At 34.7% G+C, this 20,640-nt stretch overlaps 4 protein-coding genes across 5 annotated transcripts in view; 2 read left to right on the plus strand and 2 right to left on the minus strand.

The window, feature by feature from the left end:
* LOC107476015 (uncharacterized) overlaps positions 1–4,444 on the plus strand; it is a 15,225-nt gene extending 10,781 nt beyond the window's left edge. The window contains exons 1-3 of one of the 2 annotated variants that reach the window (XM_021136118.2): positions 2,793–2,988; positions 3,234–3,385; positions 3,492–4,444. In XM_021136118.2, the coding sequence (XP_020991777.2) occupies positions 2,864–2,988; positions 3,234–3,385; positions 3,492–4,087 (873 nt within the window). In that variant the 5' untranslated portion in view covers positions 2,793–2,863 and the 3' untranslated portion in view covers positions 4,088–4,444. Of the gene's footprint in view, positions 1–2,792; positions 2,989–3,233; positions 3,386–3,491 lie in introns of those variants that run through there. The other variant, XM_052256827.1, reaches the window with a different exon arrangement.
* Positions 4,445–4,960: 516 nt separating this feature from the next.
* Positions 4,961–8,128, minus strand: LOC127745010 (receptor-like protein 18). Its single transcript, XM_052257974.1, has 2 exons — positions 6,035–8,128; positions 4,961–5,958 (listed from the first exon to the last, which is right to left on the minus strand). The coding sequence occupies exons 1-2, from the start codon at positions 8,126–8,128 to the stop codon at positions 5,053–5,055; spliced, it is 3,000 nt and encodes a 999-aa protein (XP_052113934.1). The 3' UTR covers positions 4,961–5,052.
* Positions 8,129–11,345: 3,217 nt separating this feature from the next.
* On the plus strand, positions 11,346–13,038 carry LOC107476014 (uncharacterized). The gene has a single exon (XM_016095731.3). It carries the CDS (start codon positions 11,707–11,709, stop codon positions 12,913–12,915), a length of 1,209 nt encoding a protein of 402 aa, XP_015951217.1. The 5' UTR covers positions 11,346–11,706; the 3' UTR covers positions 12,916–13,038.
* A 367-nt stretch (positions 13,039–13,405) lies between these two features.
* Positions 13,406–14,548, minus strand: LOC127745011 (putative receptor like protein 25). The gene is given in 3 exon segments (XM_052257975.1): positions 13,406–13,985; positions 13,987–14,276; positions 14,378–14,548. Coding segments are annotated over 3 exon segments (924 nt in total). The 3' UTR covers positions 13,406–13,522.
* Positions 14,549–20,640: the final 6,092 nt, after the last annotated feature.

Here is a 20,640-nt window from a genome sequence, read left to right on the forward strand (position 1 = left end):
TATAATAACAAGTTTCAACATCAAATTTTAAATAACCAACAATGACATAATAAGTCTCAACAATATTTTAAAAACCAACGATAACATAACAATAGAAATAAAATTATAGGTTTGTTAAAATAAATAAATAAATAACATTTTGAACATACAATATTTATTAAATAATAATAATACATGAATAAAATAAAATATATAACAAATTGAACATGTTATAAGTATGATTGTAAATATAATAATAAAATAATAACATCATAGCACATTGTGCAGTTTGAATTAGATTGCATCGATTATGAAAAATAAATCTAAAATCCGATTCGATCCAGCAATTTGCAAAAATTATAATCCAATCAAATTCAAATTAGTGTCATTTTAATCGATTTTTAATTTGAATTAGATTGGATAAACGGTTTAATTTAAATCAATTTGAATTTGAGCGCCCATACCCAGAAATACTCAGTAAAGCCATAATCCCTACACCCTTTCATATAACACAGCAGCAATCAAAAGTCAAAACACCAAAAGATAATATAACATAATTTGCATTATATTTACTTTTTTATAGTGTCTTTCATGCTGCCAAGTTGCTCTTGAACATAACTCATCTTGCTACACAACCTATCCACACAAATATCTATTTGTCTAATTTTCACATTTAATCTCTTTAGCTCCACACATATAATCTATCCATCTTTTTTTTCCGTGTACCTCCAACTTTTTAATCATGTCAAAATCTTGTTGTGAATTTATTAATTCTTCATTTCTGGAAAAAAAAATTTTCTTTATCAATTCACTGAAAAAACTTGCATCACATGTTAGGACAAGAAATAAATCTTATATTCAGATTTTTTGATATACTTGAACTCTAAAGAATGAGAATATTTCCATAAAAATAACAAACCCTTCGTTCCTTTTGCTTCAACTATACACTCTTCTAGTCTTCTTGGTTATCAACCCACTCAAAAAAGTTATATTTTGACGTCTTTTCTCCTTCCATGACTTGTCACTGTCGAATAAGACATGACAATAACTGCCTTGCCACAAAAACAAAAATGCTTTCCATTGAACGAAGGATATAATGATTAATGTACTCTTTTTTAACGTTTTTTGTAACGTTCACTATTATGAGGGACTTAATTGAAAAAAAATATTGGCTTAAGGACCCAATTGAAAGAAAAAAATGTAGAGACGTAATTAAAACTTTGATGAAAGTATAAAATCCAACAAAATAATTAAATCTAATATTTAAAAACATAGAGAATGTAACCCAGCACTCCGTGCTCAATAATAAAAGGATAAGAATAAGTCTAAACCGATAGTAACTAAAGTCCTGGTTATTAAAATCTAATCGAACCAGCCAATTCGATCGAAAAATCGGTGAACTGTTAATCTGATTGTTCAGTTGGTGATTTTGATTGGACTTGCAGTTGACCGAGTCTATAATGCACCAGCGTGCCGCCGAACCATCGAAAGAGTTCCGATGCCCACTTCAAATTTAACAAAAAAATATTGGATGCAAGGTTTGAACAAGGCACGTTGTGAATGCAACCACCTCTTCTTTAACACCTTAAGAACATGTTTTTTATTACTATATTTGACAAAAGATAATTATATAGTAAACCTCGAACGAATTTTATTTTTACTTTTATCTTTTTAAATATGGATTCACATGGATATTAAATTTGATAAATTAAGAAAATATTTTGTACTAATAACTAATTTATTATCTCTTTTGTGTCATAAATTATATATAAGAATTGATACTTGATACTTAATTGTTATTAATATATTTGTAAAAATATGTATTTTAACTTTTAATTTTTAATTTTATTTTTATAATTTTATATTTTTATTTAATTATGACCGGATTAACTGAGTGAATCAGCGACTTACTGATCATTAACTTAGTAACCCAGTAATCTAATTGTATAATCGGGTTAATTATTTTTTTCATTCAGTTATGAAAACTATGACTAAAGGTGTATTTGATTTTTTATTAAAAAATTAACTTTACAACTTGAATTATGTTTGTATATATAATTCAATAAAATGAAAACTAACTTTCATAAAAAGTTATTTTTTTGTTTAATTTTTCAAGTTGAAGACCTTTTTTAAAAGGATTTTTCTATCTTGTGTCATCACGATATTGGTTAACCATATCATAAAAAAAGAATTTTAATATTATTTATTATAAAAATAAATTTTTTATGTTTTCAATATATTTAATATATTAAAAATATTAAAATATTTTTTATTATATGTTTAACTAATGTTTCATTAATTTTTATCAGAAAATCAAAGGAAAAAATGCGACTAACAGTAGCTAATTTTTTTTAAATATAAATAATTTTAATATAAATACAAAAATATTTAACTATTTTAATATTTTATATTATTATAATAGTAGCAGTACAAAACGTTACTTGACGTTTTGTGAAAAAATATTTTTAATTATAAAAAGTGTTTTATAACAAAATTCAATTATAAAAATATTTTGTAAAAGTCCACGACAACATATAAATATATAACACATAATTTAGGTTATTTTTTAAAAAATTCACTCTTAATAATTTAATATTAGAAAAAAAAATTCACTAACGGTTGCTGATTAGTTTTTAAATGGATGCAAGGAAAATAGGAAATTGTAGAGTCTGATTTTTGGTGGCCAACACGCACCGTTTGATTTTAGCCTGGTTGGCCACGTGTCTCACATGCACCAAGATGATGGAAGAAGGAAGATGAGACTCACTTTGACTCGCCTAACCTTTTCAATCTTCATTTCAGAATTCAAAAGACCTGATCTTTCTGAAGCAGAAGCCACAGCAAGGTGCAGAAGAAGAAAAAGAGAAGATTGTTTGGAAGGAGAATGGAAAAGGAGCAACAAGAAGTAAAGGTTTTAACAACTAGCAAGTTCACATGGACCATTAACAACTTCTTTTCTAGTGCCAGATTCTTCTACTCCGACACCTTCTTCGTCGGCCCCTATTCCTGGTATGTACTTACAACGATAGCTTTTTCTTCTAACCATTTCTCATTTTTTCAAAATATTACTTTTAACTTTTAATTTCATTTGATTTTGTTTCTAATGTTTTCGATTTGTCAAAAAATTCTGGACCTTGAATCCACAAAAAGTTGAAAACTTTAACTGCTTACAATATAATAATGGACGAACGAATATGAGTGATTTTACATGTTTACTTAGTTATATAAATTCTGTGAACTTTGGATTCTTTTAGGCAGATAGCTATACATCCAAGTGTCACCGACATTATTTTCCGAGGCTTATTGGTAGATCGATTGTACGGTGTGGACATTGTTGGATGGAGATCTCTTAACTTCAAGCTCTCTTTAGTTGATCAGCTTCAAGGCAAATCCACAATAATAAATGGTATCATTATATTCTTTGATGGATATCCTTTGTCCTTTTGATTAATCATTTAGCGGCATTTTTTCTTATCAAACTTTATTTTGACTATGATTTGTGATTTTGCCAGAGAGTGAGAATATCAATATTCATCGGCTCAAAAAAGGAGTTGAACCTGTTTACTTCAAAGTACATTCAGAACTAGTTCTTAACCGCAAAAACGGGCTTCTTGTAAACGGCACTTGCATTGTTGTTGCTGAGGTTTCTGTCAATGGTTTAGGACTTGATCATGATCAAAATCACCCATGTTCAGTTATGAAGTCCACAGCTTTATTTTTGGATTTCAGGGGATTATGCAAAATGGAGAAAGACTATGTTCAACTACTAGAGAAATCATGTTCAAAGTACCCTTCTCTTATTGAAAGCCATAGAAAGAGAAAAAGGAGCCAAAGGTTCAATCAACTTTCATTCACAACATTAGGGAAACTCTTGCATTTTCTAAAGACTAAGAAAGTGAAGGACATGAAGAGTGATGATGCTTGTATGGAGTTACAAGATTTATGGGATGAAGCTGAGATTAGATTTGATGATTTGAGTTGGTTGGAGCCACATGTTAAATCTGCTTTGACCTATTTTGAGAATGCAGCCAAAGTGGAAAAGCTTAAGGCTAATGTGGTTGATTTGGATGCTGTTATAGATGCTGATATAGATGCTGAACTGATATAGATGCTGAAAGCAGAGGGAACTGATATAGATGCTGTTATTGAAACAACAAAGAAAGAATTGGCAATGGATGAAGAAGGTTTTCTAGAAATAGATTTGGATGATCAACTAGGATATGAAATACCCTAAACCCTAATTAAGATTATGATTATATATAAAAGATATTTTTGTATTTTGCTTATTAGTTAAATTTCTATCATTCTGTAAACAAAATTTAGAACACTGATGTCTCTAGGACTTTATAATAATTCTATTATCTAGTATTCTACTTTTGTCAATCACTTGCACCTTCCAAAAGTATATAGAACAACTTCCAAGATGTCAAATTATCGATAATCTACGATCATTATTATGCATGATGTATATATGAGCAACTAATTTTTATTTGTAACCAACTTGTGATCGAATTGAATTCTCACTGTTTTATCTAATCCAATGATCTTAATAATTTTCTGATTGTTCATTTTTTTCTAGTAATTTTGTTAGAACAATTGAAAAACTATTAGGAATATCTCCAATACAATTGGATTGTTTTTTCCTTTTTTTTTAACATGACAATCTAAAATAGTTTGATAAAAAATACTAATTCTCGTGCAGTAATAGTACTACTTTACATACTTTGATTCTTATCACTTAACTGATCAATCCGATTAGGTTGTTTTCTAGAATTAAAAGGTTGTGTCCAATAAGTACTTCTTCTGTTTTTATAATACTAAAAAAGAACAAATATAATATTAGAAAATATTTTTCAGAATTTTTATGAGGCTAAGATTACGTTACATTAAAAATTAGAGAGTTCAATATGTATTGTTTATAAAAGGTATGCTATTGTGACAAAGTATTTGAGATGTGAAGCACTAGAAAATATAAATATTACAATGCAACCTAACATGCAAAAAGAACTTGACAGTGTTCCATGATCCCAAGAAGTGTGCAACAAGACATGCTTCTGTTATGTCATATATCCATTAATTTGTTCTTGTACGGTTTCCATGAGACCTTGTTCCTCTCTTCCTTTTCATACCTTTGTTTGGATCACCTCCAAAGATTGTGACAACCCATTGAGGCTTTCCAATTGAGAGAACACAGCATCCCAATCCTATTCCAAACACAGTTCCACATCCATATCCTATTGCCACTGCCTCCCAACCAAATCCAAATTTCTCTTCAGCATGATTGGTTGGAGAGGATAAAGGTTCTTCTTCAAGGATCTTGTTGCATTGTATTGGCAATGGAAATCCACATAACCACATGTTCCCTTGGTAGGAATCCTCTCGAAACGTATCAAACTGTTTTCCTCGAGGTATTAGTCCTACAAGATGGTTGCTGGAAAGATTCAAGAATCCAAGAAAGTTTAGATTGGTCAATTCATTTGGGATCCGACCTGTGAGCATATTCGATGAGAGGTCCAATGATTCAAGTTCTGTCAAATATCTCATGGATTGAGGAATAGAACCAATGAGTTTGTTATGGGAAAGGTTGAGTGCTATGAGTGCATGAACCTCTCCAATAACATTTGGAATCTCTCCTTCAAATTTGTTCTCTGACAAATCAATATATGCAAAGATGGTTGGAATTTTCGTGTAAGCTCTGCTGACCCCTTTAACTGTTGCTATCAATGAGTTAGCATACTCTGGTTGAGTTTCATAACTTATTGCAGAGTAAAAGCGACTATTCATGTAATGCAAAATACTTCCCACTTCACCATGAACAACATTCTTCATGGCTTGGAAATTCTCAATGAAGTCTTTTGGCAACAGGCCACTAAAATTGTTGCCTGATGCATCAAAGATAATTAAACTTGGAAATGGATGCTTGGTTGTCAAGTTATTACCAACAGGACCATAAAACTTATTGCCTCTTAAAGACCAACACTTTCAAAGATGTCAAATTCTGAAGCCAGTAGAGAAAGGTATCCTCTATTCGATTGTTGCCAAGAATTAAAACCACCAGCTCTGTGCAGTTGGACAAAGATTTAGGCAATTGGCCTTCTACTTGATTTCCATACAGATTCAAAGTTTTGAGGTTGCTGTTCATGGAAAATGTATCTGGCAAAGTGCCATACAAGTCGACAACCTCGAGAGAACTTATATTGCATAAGATGAATGAAATCTCATTGGTCATCAAGTTAGAACTAAGATCAAGGTATTGCAGGCCATGCCATGAGAATTTTTCTATTGATGTCAATTGGTTTGTTGAGAGGTTCAAATGATATAAAGAATCCAAATCATGTATCCATTTGGACACTTTACCTTGGAGCTTGTTATTGGATAAATCAAGTATGAGCAACCTCGGAAATTTTCCTGAGAACTTTGGAAAGTCAAGCATGGTGTTGGAAGATAAGTGCAACATTTCCAAATTGGAGAAAGTGTAATTGGCATTGACATCAGATTTTAGTGATATTGATTCATAGCCTGAAAGAGTAAGAGAACTCAAGTTCTGAAGTTTGGAGAAGAGTGAAAATTTGACAAAACCACCATGGTTATCTGATGACAAACACAATTCAGTGAGGTTCACAAGGTCGAAAATCGACTTTGGAATATCTCCATGAATTTTGTTGCCGCATAAATTTAAGTACAGCAAGGAATAAGATGAGATTTCACTTAGATTTCCTGTGAATTGGTTACTTGAAAGGTTTAAATGTTTCAAAAGCGGCAAAGATAAACACCAAGAAGGAATTGTCCCATTTAACAAGTTGTCATCCAGATATAATTCAGTCAGATTTGAAAAACCTACTATTTGATTAGGTAAGGGCCCTTCAAATTTATTAGAAGAAAAATCCAAGATGGAAAGTTTAGTCAATGTAAACAATGAGAATGGCAACTTTCCCTGTATTTTGTTTTTCCCAAGATTGAGAGTTTGCAGTTTATTTAGCCCACCAAATATATCTGGAAGTTGACCACTTAATTCATTGTAAGAAAGATCCAAGACAACAAGATCTTGAAGCTTCCAAAGAGATGAAGGGATTGAACCATTGAGTTCATTGGATGAAAGGTCTAAATGAGTGAGAAGCTCTAGCTTTGAGAAAGATGCTGGGACTGCACCGGTTAGATTATTGTTTGAAAGATCCAAGTAAGTGAGATGTTGAAGGTTTGAAAATGAGGATGGGATCGAGCCGAAGATATTATTAGATGAAAGGTCCAAGTGAGTGAGATGTTGAAGGTTTGAAAGTGAAGAGGGAATTGAACCATTAAGGCCACATTCAAACAAAGTCAAAGAAGTGAGATATGTGAGATTAGAGAAAGATGAAGGGATCATTGATCCTTGGAACTCACAAAATGAAAGATCCAAAATACTAACAGAAGCATTGCAATTCAATCTAGAAACATGGACTTGAAGGTATGCGTTTCCATATAGATGTAGCTCTTTAAGATTGGGCAAACAAAGAATATCACTTGTCAAATATCCCGTTATATTTGTGTTACTAAGACCAAGAGTAACCGAAGAGAAAGACCAATTGGTGATTAAAGACAAAGAACTTAGAGGAATTGATGACATATCTGTATAATCTATAAAGATCTCTGCATTTCGCAGCAGCCTCTTCCAAGTGGTCTCTGTCCACTTTAGATTTAAGTTACCTGAGAGATCTAATAAGACTAATTTGGAAAGATATGAGATTTTAGAAGGAATATCACCTTCAAAAGAACACCAAGACAAGTTCAAGTGTGTAAGATTCACAAACCCGCCAAACTGAGATGGTAATAGAGGACCATAGAAACTATTGTGAGCAAGGTTGATCTTTTGGAGATGAGTAAGATGGAAAAGACTACTTGTAGAATTGTTTTTACCTTCAAGCCCATGCCAGCTGAGGTCGAGACCAATCACGTGACCGGACGTGGATTCACACGTGACAGCAGGCCACGAACAGCAATCTGTTCCATTTTCCCATCCATCAACTTTTAGCGAGTTCTTGAGTTGAAGCAAGGCAGAGTTTTGGTCAGGATGGCATAAAGGCAGAGACAAAGACGAAGACGAAGAGAAAGAAGTGAAGAACATACGTAGACACAAAATGATTTGAAATTGCAGCAACAAAAGAGACCCCATGGCCTGATATTGATTTGGTTCAACAGAAACTGGTTTACTTGGGACTGAAAACAGAGGCAAGAATGATATAATGGAAAATAACAAGCAACTAATGAGGATTTATAGCCAACTAAGATGCAATGCAATCCAATTAACTAATCTTAAGTACATCATTTCTACTCTAAACTAAAACACACATGAACATTTTTTAATATTGGTTATGTTAACAATTTATATATGATCATAGTTTTACAGCTGCAACAGCTAGCTCTGCAATATGAACACCAAGTAGTTGTTGGATTTGGATACCAAAAAGTAAAACGACAAAGAAATAATAATAACATAAGACTATAACCTAGGCGGGGGATCCACAGTTCCACACGGAAACAAAGACCTTTTTTTTTAAAGGAAGCTAAACTTTGACTCAATGTCTCAATGAGCATTTTGTTATTCATATTAAAATATTGATATTCAAGCACGTTTTGTTCTCTCTATTCAATATAGTTCTAGTGATAGTTTTAGATACTTTGCTATATTTTAGTTGCACCATTTTGGGATGTTAAGATTAACTCATTTTTTTTAATACTAATATGAAAAGTGATATACTCCACCGTTTATCCGAAATTATTTAATATATAAAATTTTTGTCAAATAAAAAGTTCTTGATTAGCGGATTAAAAAAAAAGAAAACTTTTCATAAATAAATTCGATGGGTAAGTTTGCACATGAAACTAATTCATGAAAATTTTCACCTGAGTTTTCTTTTGGTGGTACATTGACATTAAATATGCAAACAAATGATAAAGGAGTTAAGTAGAAGATCAATCCCTCATTATGATGATGATCATCACACCCATGATTTCAAAACTTGCAAAAAGGGCTAATCTCAATTGAGTTACAAGGCTTATTGGTGTAAACACCCCCCATTCCCTTTTGAACAAAATTATGAATGTGTTCACATTATTGATTCTCATTTTCAATATGTACCTTCCCATCTTACATGGTGTTGCAAAAATGGCACCAAAACATGCCAAATAGATCTAAAGAAGAACAAAAAATGAAAAGAGTGAACCTTAATCTCTGTCAGAATTTTCCTGATCATCTATATACTCGCTAGAAATCTCGTGCTGCGGTCTCTTTGCAAATGCATCTCCATCGTAGTCTGCATCGTCCGAGTCCTCACCATTATTCCATTTTCTCTTCACAATTTTAGGGACAAAGTGAGTTACTTCTTTGGCCTCCAACATCTCATCCTCACCATTTATCCTTTCGAACCGAACAGCGCTCACTTTTCTGGCATTTCCAGCTAGTATCTGCAGCAAAATACAAAAATAGTTGCAAAATAAACCTACCGGGTGAAAAAAATTACTATAGTTTTGCAGTATCATTTAACTTGCTTATTTCCACACACTCTAAATTCAATAAACACAAGCTAAGATTTTGAGTGAGAATCTTCAGGCAGCAACAAATTGATTACCTCGAGTTTAAAAATCTAGTTCTTCTCTTTTGAGTCCTGGTTGTCAGACTTGGTCTCCTCGTTATCATCATCTTCATCTTCTCGTTCAAGAGACACTGTCCTTGCCAAGAGGCTGTTTTGCCGCCAATTGCAACATTGTGTTCTCCTTATAATCTGTTGCCAGCACCATGTTCTCCCAAACTTTTGGTTTCGAAGTCGATATTATCTTCCTCAATTTCTCAATGACAAGGGGTTGCTTATTTATCACTGCTACCAGTAACACGTTTCGCTTCCTTAAGTTGGGGTTGTAGATGGCACTTGGTATCCTGGATTGAATCTCTTCCACCAATTCAACTATGCCGTACTTTGCTGCCACCAAGAACGGTGTCATTTTCTCCTCGTCGTCGTCATCATGATGTTCATGGGCCACCATTTCTCTATTAATGGTGGCATGAGAATGTCAAGATAAAACAGGCTGCAAAACAAGGAAAGAAGCATTTCATATGGAAATTCATTAGACACAAAAGAATGCAAGAAAAATAATTCAAGAGAAAAAGAGAAAGAGAAACTTCTATGTAGGGAAGGTTGCTTACCCTTCCATGGGAAGCTATTAAAAATAACATACCTGATTCAGCTCCCCACCAACAGCTTCAGCTAGAGTTCCAATGGCATCATATACAACTTATAACACGTGAAGCAATCACTGGAACTTGAGAGAAAGGATAGGAGTCATCTAAAGAAGAAATACAAACAAATCATGAAATGCAAAATGCAAGTAATGCCACATGGATCAGATAAAGCTACCACATGTAAAAAAACTATGGTAATTATATGGATTCAATCAGCAAAATATAGGAAAATCAACAAACCCTGATGAAGCAATATGCAAAATATAAAATCAAAAAGCAAACTCTAACAAAGGAAGACATAGAAATTACAAAAATTTAAAACCATAAAAATCAGAATAAGCACCCCCCCCACAAAAAAAAGAAACATATTAGAACAGCAAAAAATCCACCAAAAGAAAGAGTACAATTCCAACAGCAACTGCCAAGAAGCTTGTGTACCTAAAATAAAACATATTGTCTAACAAAATTCGAACCATAATGCAAGGATTTCTTAGATCAATGTTAACAAAACAAAGCAAAAGCATTTTACACGTTTCTAGTTAATCCGACCAATAATTATATCAATGACAATTCCAACTCAAACAACAAGCTAACAAACAGTAAAAAATTATAACTCAAATCATGTAATGTATGCAGCACCAATAAGATAAACACTAACCAGTTGCCTCAATTCTTCAGCATGAGCTATAAGTTAAATCAATCATGATTCAATGTGCTCTTTAGAGTTCAACCACAGACGAAAATATATTGTTGCCTGCAGAGACATCGAATCGAAATTGAAATTGACATTCAAGTGACAATAAAATGAAAGTTGAAGAGTGAGAGGTTAGGAGTACGGACAGGAAGTAATCGTAGAAGCCGAAAGTGAGGACAAAAGCACGGCAAGTCCTAGCAGCGGCGGCGGCGGCTTCAATCGACCCCAGGAGCGACAACAGTGCACGGCGGAACAGCCTCCTTCTCTCTTGCGTCGCGTCTTCGTCCTCTCTCTCCATCTCGTTTGCGAATCGTCTCTCTCTCCTCCGGGCTCCCTGCTCCACGACGGCGATTCCCTGCTCCGCGACGGCGATGGCGGCGGCTGCAGCGGAGTTGCGGCGGTGACCCCTTCTCACTCTCTGTTCTCTCGCTAGCGCCCTCTCATCAACGTCTCCCTCCTCTCCTCCCTCTGATTCACACTTTCTCTCGGATCTGGGGGGGTGTGTGTGTGTGAAAGGGAGCGTGGTGGCAGCGGTGAGTGATGGTGAGTGAGTGTGAGTGTGTTAAGGTTAGGGTTTTGAACAATTCGAAGATGAATTGCGAAGGCAAGGGGCAAAACCTTTCTCTGATATGATATTTTGATGGCCAAAGGGGGGAAAGGGGAAAAAGTAAACTGAGAAAAATTAATTTGTTCTTTTTTAAAAAAAAAAAAACAGCTCAACACTATCAGATAAAATCAAACCCATCTAAAACTTCAAAGGCTTTCCAAAACCCTAATTACCCGCCCCGCACCCATTCTCCTTCTTCCTCTTCTCTCCGAAATGGCTTCCGCAGCCTCTCCAAGAATACCCACCGAGACGGTGAAGAACGCCGTGGAGGCTCTCCTGAAGTGGCGAGATTCCAATTCCGAGTCTCACAAACCCAAACTCTTCGACGCCGACGAAGAATTCGTTTACATAGTCGTTACTCTGAAAACCATCCCTCACCAATCCCGCGTTAACCCTTACAAGGTCCCTTTACCCCACTCTCTCCTCTCTCCCTTCAACGAAACTTGCCTCATCATCGACGACAGGTCCAAATCCAAACTCACTAAACAAGAAGCTCAAAAGAAGATCAAGGCCGATAACGTCTCCGTTTCCAAGGTCCTCAGGTTGTCGAAGCTGGCCTCCGATTACCGCCCTTTTGAGGCGAAGCGAAAGCTCTGTGATTCATATGATCTTTTTTTCGCTGATAAGAGAGTGGTGCCTTTGATGCCCAGGCTGTTGGGGAAGAAATTCTTTAAGAAGAAGAAGGTGCCGGTGCAGGTGGACTTGACTAAGAAGAATTGGAAGGAGCAGGTGGATAAGGCGTGTTCGTCGGCGCTTCTGTTTCTTGGAACGGGGACTTGTTGTGTTGTGAAGGTTGCCAAGGTTTCCATGGAGAGCGAGCAGATTGTTGAGAATATGATGGCTGCCATTGAGGGGGTTGTTGAGGTTGTGCCGAAGAAGTGGGCGAATGTGAGGTCCTTGCATGTTAAGCTTTACGAGTCGCTGGCGCTGCCTGTTTTCCAGGCTGTTCCGGAGGTGAAGTTGAGGATTGAGGGAAGTAAGGTTGAGGAGGCGGAGAAAGAGAAGCAGACGATGGAGGAGGAGGAAGAGGGCGAAAACCATAGTGGCGCGAAGGCGGTGAAGAAGAAGAAGGGGAGGATTCATGAAGTTAGATACATGGATAGCGAAGTTGGTGAGGATAATGTTGAAGATGTGGCAGGTAGTGAGGATGATGGTGGTGGTGTTGTTATGGAGGAAGATTTAAAGGATGCTGGAAAAGGTAGTGGAGAATTGGCGAATAAGAAGAGGAAGAAAGGGGCATTGAGTGAGTTGAGCAGTGTCAAAGAATTGAAAAAATCTGTTAAGAGAAGTGGTAAACAGGTTGAGGATGGAGATTCAGGAAAGAAGGGGAAGAATATCAAGAAGAAACTATCTCTATTGAAGTCAGAAGAAGCTGATTTGAAAAAGAAAGTGAGGGCCAAGAAAAGTAAGAAGGCTGCTTAAGGTTATTGTTAGGATTTACTGTTAGATTTCACTGCTTGATTTAACTCTTGGTGGCTGCCATGTGTTGTTTTCATTTGTTGAGTCCTCTGGCAGATTTTGTATCAAGCATAATTTGTTTTGTTATTCTTTTTGCGTTCTGTGTTTTGATCATTTTAGAACCTAGGTTTTTGCAAAAACTGCTTCTTACTTTGCTTTTTTCTTCAACTTCTCATCACTAATACATCTGTTTTTATAACAATAATCTTCTCTGTTTTGAGTCTTGATGGCCAAGTTTAAATTAAAACAGAGAAATAGATTTCTTAAGATATTGACAAATGTGTGCTTGGTTAGAAGTTGGAACACTTAACCAAAAAGTAGAATGAAGCAAAATCAACGAGTGTTGTTAGATATGCATGAAAAAAAAGAAAAATATCATAATTTACTTGCAGCATCATATATATGTAACAATACACTTACAAATATAAAAAGACATAAACAGAAACAACCAAATTAAAGCCTCAAAACGAAATATAAAAAGACACAGCAGCATAACATACAAACTTAATTATTGCACATTTATGTTACAACAAAAACCTGAAACAGATTTCTCATGCAGAAGCTGTGGCCACTAAGTTGTTCTTGCACGCCGGTTTCCACGGCTCCTCCTTTTAATTCTTTTGCCTCCAAAGATGATAACAAGCCATTGAGGTTTTCCAATTGAGAAAACACAGCATCCCAAGCCAATTCCAAATACCATTCCCCATGCATATCCTATTGCCACTGGTTTCCAACCAAACCCAAACTTGTCTTCAGCCTCAGAAAATGGATATTGCTGTTGAGGGACATTGTTGTTGCATTCAATTGACAATGGAAATCCACATAGCCCCATGTTTTCCTCATAGGAATCGTTTGAAAATGTATCAAACTGCTTTCCTCGAGGTATTGATCCCTCAAGATGGTTGCTGGAAAGATTCAAGACTTCAAGAAAGATCAGATTGGTCAACTCATCAGGAATTTTCCCTGTAAGCAAATTTGAGGAGAGGTCCAATGCTTCAAGGTTTGTCAAATTTCCTAGAGAGTGAGGAACAGGAAGTGAGGCTGTTATGGGAAAGGTTAAGGCTTATAAGTGCATGAAGTTCTCCAAAATCATCTGCAATCTCTCCTTCAAATCTGTTATTTGATAAATCAATACTTACAAAGACATTTGGAATTTTCTCAAGATTGGTTCTAAGCCCTTTCAGTGTTGCAGTCACAGAATCATCGTATTCTAGGTCAATGGAGCCTAGTAAACGCCATAACCAGTTTGGATGTAATAGAAGCTGCTTTGCACTTCTGCTCCAACAGCAGTCTTCATGGCTTGGAAACCTTTTGGTAATTGGCCACTAAATTTATTGGATGAGATATCAAAAATAATTAAATTGGGAAACACATCTTTGGTTTTGAAGCTGACTATCGTCCCATAAAACTTGTTGGATCGTAAAACCAATATTTCCAAATTCAAACTTTGAAGCCAATGTGGAAATGTATCCTCTATCTGATTGTCGCCGAGATTCAAATCCATCAAATCTTTGCAGTTGGACAGAGATGCAGGCAACTGACCTTCTAATTGGTTCCCATTGAGATTCAATGTGTTGAGATTCCTGGAAAAATTCATATCTGCATCTTACACCATTTTTCCTTCTATATCTAAATTAAAAAGTGAAGATTTTTCTTAGAAGGCAAAGAAAGAAAGAGAAAGCAAGTAGTTTAGCTGGAAAGCTATGAAGCAATCTAAACATGGCTTATGTCATGCCCCCCTTCATTCCATCGCCGCTTCAAAACGTTGACCTTCAAACTTTTATTTTATTATTTTAATTACAAAAATAAAAACGCCTTTGTTTACCATTAATCCGTAGGTTACTCCATTTGACTTTACTCCAACCAAAAGAATTTAAAAATCAAAACCCACATTACTTAGAAAAAACATGACATTAATATACCAATTTATGACTATGACTCAAAACGTGTGACAAAGAAAATTCAACTTCACGCTATTGATTAAATTTTAAAGAAATATTATTAGTAAAAATAAATATCTTATAAAAATATACACGATTGAATTTAAAATGCTTCATTTTGTTTAATTTTAATTCAGATATTTGGATAAGATTTCGATTACTACTTTCTCGAATATACATTTAACTTAAAATAATTGTAGTTTAATATGTTACTTACTCTGCTGCATTAATTAAAAGATATTATACTTTTACAAAATCAATTAGATAGGAAAGTTATATTTGAAAAGAAAAAGGAATTAAAATCTTGTATAAGATTAACATTTGAGAATTATAATTAATAATCCTAATTTTTTTTTGGTGACTAATTAATAATCCTAATTAATTAGATTGGACTCACTCTCCTCCTTTTCTATATATAAATATAAAGGGGCCTGCTACACATACAAGCAAAAAGGCCCTACAAGTTTTACAAGTTCCCAGCCCACACTTCATTCACACGCGCACTCATCTCTCTTTGAATGGAACGTAAACTACACGCGCCCCACTCAACGGTTGCTCTTCGCAAAATAGCGCTCTTTAATGGCGCACTCTTCCACTTCTCCAAGCCCTTCGAAGAAAACACAAGCCGTCCGTTTTCGAGCAACATTCCAAACTGCAGAAATAGGACTCGTCGCGAAGATTAGAACTCTCCATCAACACAACATAGAACTCTCGATCAACAATCTCCAGAAAAAACGAAGTTATAATACTCAAGATACGTTACGTTACTATTTTACTCATATTGTATATTTTTCACATTTCGAAAACGAAGAACTAGGTTTTACTATTCTTCTACGTTCTTCTAGGTTTTACTGTTCTTCTTGTTCTAGGTCTCATTTTACAGTTTTTAATGTTCTACTTGTTCTAGGTTTTACTGTTATTCTTGTTTCTAGGTTATTCTGTTCTTCTTAGTTATTCTAGGTGTTACTGTTCTTGTTGTTCTAGTTCTTCTGATTTTTGGGAGTATATTACATGATTTGGTGGGTGTATATTGAGTATTTTGTTGGGTGTATATAGCATAATTTGTTGGGTGTATATTTCTGAACTGATATACTGTAATATAGTCAACAGTTGCAACTGTTCTAATATTTGCTTGTCCATGGGTGTATATTGCTTGACCTTGTAATGTTGCTTGACCTTGTATATTAATGCATGTTTGAGTGATATTTGACTGATATCTTTGGGTGTATCTGACTCATATCTATGAGTGTATCTTACTGATATCTATGGGTGTATTTTTTATTTCAGAAAAAATGGCATGCAGAAACCAAGCTGAAAAAAATGTAAGAACAAATATATGTCTTAGATGAAATCAGTTTTATATAATAGAAATATATCTGACTATAATTTTGCTTTGTTTACAGTAAATCAAAGACCTTAAGTGTGCAACACATTTGTTAAGTGAGAAATTCAGAAACATGAGCGAGGAGAAGAAAACAATTGTTAGGGATTTGGGATTTGGTGGCCTGATGCACATTCCGCCGCTAAGGGTGCATCACCAAATTGTCAGATAGATTCTAAGGATATTGACACTGATTAATGTAAATGTTATATAGTCCTGTAACAAATTGAACACATGCTGTAAAAATTTTTCAATTATAATTCAGTTTATTGTAAAATTTCTTTCAATAATTAAACTCTTTCTGCTATATTCAAAATGTATGAATTACAGGTACTATAATATGAAGGAAAACATCAAACCAAATATACATCCATAACCTGCCATTTTTTACACCCAAAGAAAGTTGAATATACACCCAAAAATCTATCCCCCTGATGCTTTATCCCTAAAACCCTGAACCCTAAACACTTAAAACCTAAACCTTAACCCCTAACCCGTAAACCCTAAAACCTAAACCGTAAACCCTAAAACCCTAAACCCTAATACCTAAAACCCTTAAACCGTTGTAAAAAAAAAACAAACAGTATTTTATAACATAAAAACAAGATTCTGAAGTATATATATGTAAAATGTGAAATACAAGAAAATTCAGAAATACACCTAAAAGAACACTGCTTTTACACCCAAAAGAATGCATGCTCTCGCTCCTTTGTGTGCTTCTCATCCCTGCCTAGAAGTGGTGATTGATGATTGGATTTTTGACGGTTTAGAATTTCTCAAATAAAATCTCGTCGAAGTATAGTTTCTAAACCAAGCAATAATCCTTTCATACAAAAAGTTGTTTGTCACTAAAACAAACCCCTACATTTATAAACCGAAGTATTCAAATCTCGGGTCGTTCTCCCTAGGAATTGTAATGAAGTGTTTTGTTATTGATTGAGTTATTTTTGGGATTTTGATAAGAGGCATGAAAGTAAATGGCAATGAAAATAAACTAACAACTATAAAAGGCTCTTGGCAATGTATGAAAATTAGAAGTCCTATCCTAGTTATTCTCCTCAATTGTGATGAGAATTGTTCATTGCTACCACTTAGTTAACCCTTACTAAATAAAGGAAAATCAAGTGGATGAATTGACGAAAAGCAAAGAAGACACATTTATTATGAATTACCTCTTGTTGAATTGGAAGAATGTAGAAGGAACAATACTAGATCTACAACAAAATATAAGAACAACATAAAGGAAATTACAACAAAAGAATAGAAGAAGATGAATCTAACAACAAGGAATTGAAAGGTAGAAGTAGAAAAAAGCAAATATTAAAACCTAGATCTAAGAGCTAATCCTAATCCTAATCCTAATTCTAGAGAGAAGTGAGAGCTTCTCTCTATAGAGACTACTTCTAAACTAATCCTAATGTGTGTGTAATGAATGGAATCTCTCTTTCTCTTCAATCCTTGGCTTTAAATAGTAGTTTAGGCGCCAAAGTTGGTTGAGATTGGGCCCCACAACCCTTCAGAATTCGTTGGCCACGTTTTCATTAAAAAATCATAAACCAGCACCGACGCGTACGCGCACATCACGCGTACGCATCCATGGGGTAATTCGCAGGTGCGCGCAAGCATCAGGTACACGCGCGCGTCCATGGGCGAGTTCAACTTCTTTGACTTTTCATGATTTCTCCACTTTGCATGCTTTCCCTCTTCACTCCTTTGATCCATTCCTAGCCTTTTCAATCTGAAATCACTAACAAACATATCAAGACATCTAGTGGAATCAAAGGGAGATTAAAACTATCAAATTAAGGGTTGAAAAGCATGTTTTCACATCTAAGCACAAATAAGGAGACAATCACAAAACCATGCTATTTCATTGAATAAATGTGGGTAAAAGGTGATAAAAGCTCTTAAAATTAATACAAAATAAACCGTCAAAACAGGGTTTATCAGTGATCCAGATAGATTGGAATCCATATATGACGGTCTTCATAGAGATCTGCAGAATACACCCAAACACAGACTATAAATACACCCGAAAAAAAATTAAATTTACACCTCTGCTGCAGATTTTAAACAAACATTACCTGAAAGCCACTTGTTGTCCACAAGGCCAAAATTCAGCAGAAAATCATTCCAATTCCTATCAAATAAGTCTTTAAGCACACCCACGCTTCTCGCACTTCTCTCGTAATGTAATTCCTCACATTCTTTTCAATAAAATTTAACAAACTGGTCATCAACAGAGAGAGGCTGCAGAATACATCATGTCAAAAACAAAAAATACACCCAATCATGTTTGATCTAATACACCCGAACGACAACAACTCAACTAAAATAACAAAAAAGCCATAAACTGTAAATACACCCACACTTCCCCCAAAAATACACCCAAAAAAGTCTGATCTACACTCGAGCGTCTGCTATAAATTGCAGATAATTAATCAAAACTAATACATTAGATTCAATCCACAGATTTATGTTCACGCGTTAGTTTCACAGTCAATGTTCACGAATTATTCAGCTACACAATGCTATACAAATAACTGCAACAAAATTCAGAGTAATCATATGTAAATCACTCTCGCTCCTTTGTCATCCCTGTCCAGAAGTGGTGATCCAGATAGATTGGAATCCATATATGACGGTCTTCATAGAGATCTGCAGAATACACCCAAACACAGACTATAAATACACCCGAAAAAAATTAAATTTACACCTCTACTGCAGATTTTAAACAAACATTACCTGAAAGCCACTTGTTATCCACAAGACCAAAATTCAGCAGAAAATCATTCCAATTCCTATCAAATAAGTCTTTAAGCACACCCACGCTTCTCGCACTTCTCTCGTAATTTAATTCCTCACATTCTTTTCAATAAAATTTAACAAACTGGTCATCAACAGAGAGAGGCTGCAGAATACACCATGTCAAAAACAAAAAATACACCCAATCATGTCTGATCTAATACACCCGAACGACAACAACTCAACTAAAATAACAAAAAAAAGTCATAAATTGTAAATACACCCACACTTCCCCCAAAAATACACCCAAAAAAAGGTCTGATCTACACCCGAGCGTCTGCTATAAATTGCAGATAATTAATCAAAACTAATACGTTAGATTCAATCCACAGATTTATGTTCACTCGTTAGTTTCACAGTCAATGTTCACGAATTATTCAGCTACACAATGCTATACAAATAACTACAACAAAATTCAGAGTAATCATATGTAAATCAAACCTCAGGAACTACGTTAGATTCAAATTCATAATTCACTTAGCCCTGATTCAGCTGACAATCTGAGGTTGAATCATCCATTATCTTCAAAACAAGTTCAAATTTTGATTTCAGAAACCAGAAAATCGAAAAGAAAATGAAGCTGGAGTTGCAGAGAGAGGAACTAACGTCAATGACGAAGAACAAACCAGTGAGGAAGGAGGAGAAAAGAACGATCAAAAAAGTAGGGGAAGACGCGCTAGAAGAAGAACGAGCAAATTTGGAAAGAAGGAGAACGAAGAAGGAAACAAATCTTTTAAATTTGGTAGTCAGCGCGTGTAAGGGATGTAGCACTTGCAGCGTGTTTTGGGGGGTTAGGGATTATTTGACTTGTAATGCTTACAAGCCCTAATCGCTTGTATGTAGAGCTTTTCCGAAATAAATAATCAAACTTATTGATATTTAATTAATTACACTACTTGTATTACATATCTAACTGACTACCATAATCATCATCAGGTTTTGCGCAACAGAGGTCAAGGAATTGGAAATCTTGTTCTAGAGTTCCAAAAGACACATAAACTTCATACACCTTGAAAGATCCAGCAGAGGCAAGTTCCAACAAATAATTATTATCTTATAAATATAGTATTTTTTTGTATTATGGTGAATCTAAACATCCTTGCCCAACCAATATATTCAGGTTGAGCAATTTTTGCGGCGTCTAGTGGAATGGAAAAGATCAATTACACCAACAAGTGCATAGAGAGATTTATTCCATGGGTAGTATACTTAACTTATTGTAGATTACCTATTGAAGGAATATAAGAGTTTCAAACCATTGGATTGAATTAGAAGTCACGTGCAAAGTTCAATCGATTTTTAGCCATAACCAATCGATTAAATAGTGAGACCAATCGATTGTTTTGAAGAAATCAATCCATTGAAAATCCTAAACAATTGATTGAATTACATAAATTTCACATTTAATTCATTATTCAATCGATGACCAATCGATTGATTTATGCAAAACCATGCTTCCCAGCAATTTACAATCGATTGTTTAGTGATAAACTTAAATCCAATCGATTGAGTTAGAATTCAATCGATTGGTTTGATAGTCCAATCGATTGGTTTTCAACGAAA

This window comes from Arachis duranensis, chromosome 2 (assembly GCF_000817695.3).
Source record: "Arachis duranensis cultivar V14167 chromosome 2, aradu.V14167.gnm2.J7QH, whole genome shotgun sequence".
NCBI lineage: Eukaryota > Viridiplantae > Streptophyta > Magnoliopsida > Fabales > Fabaceae > Arachis > Arachis duranensis.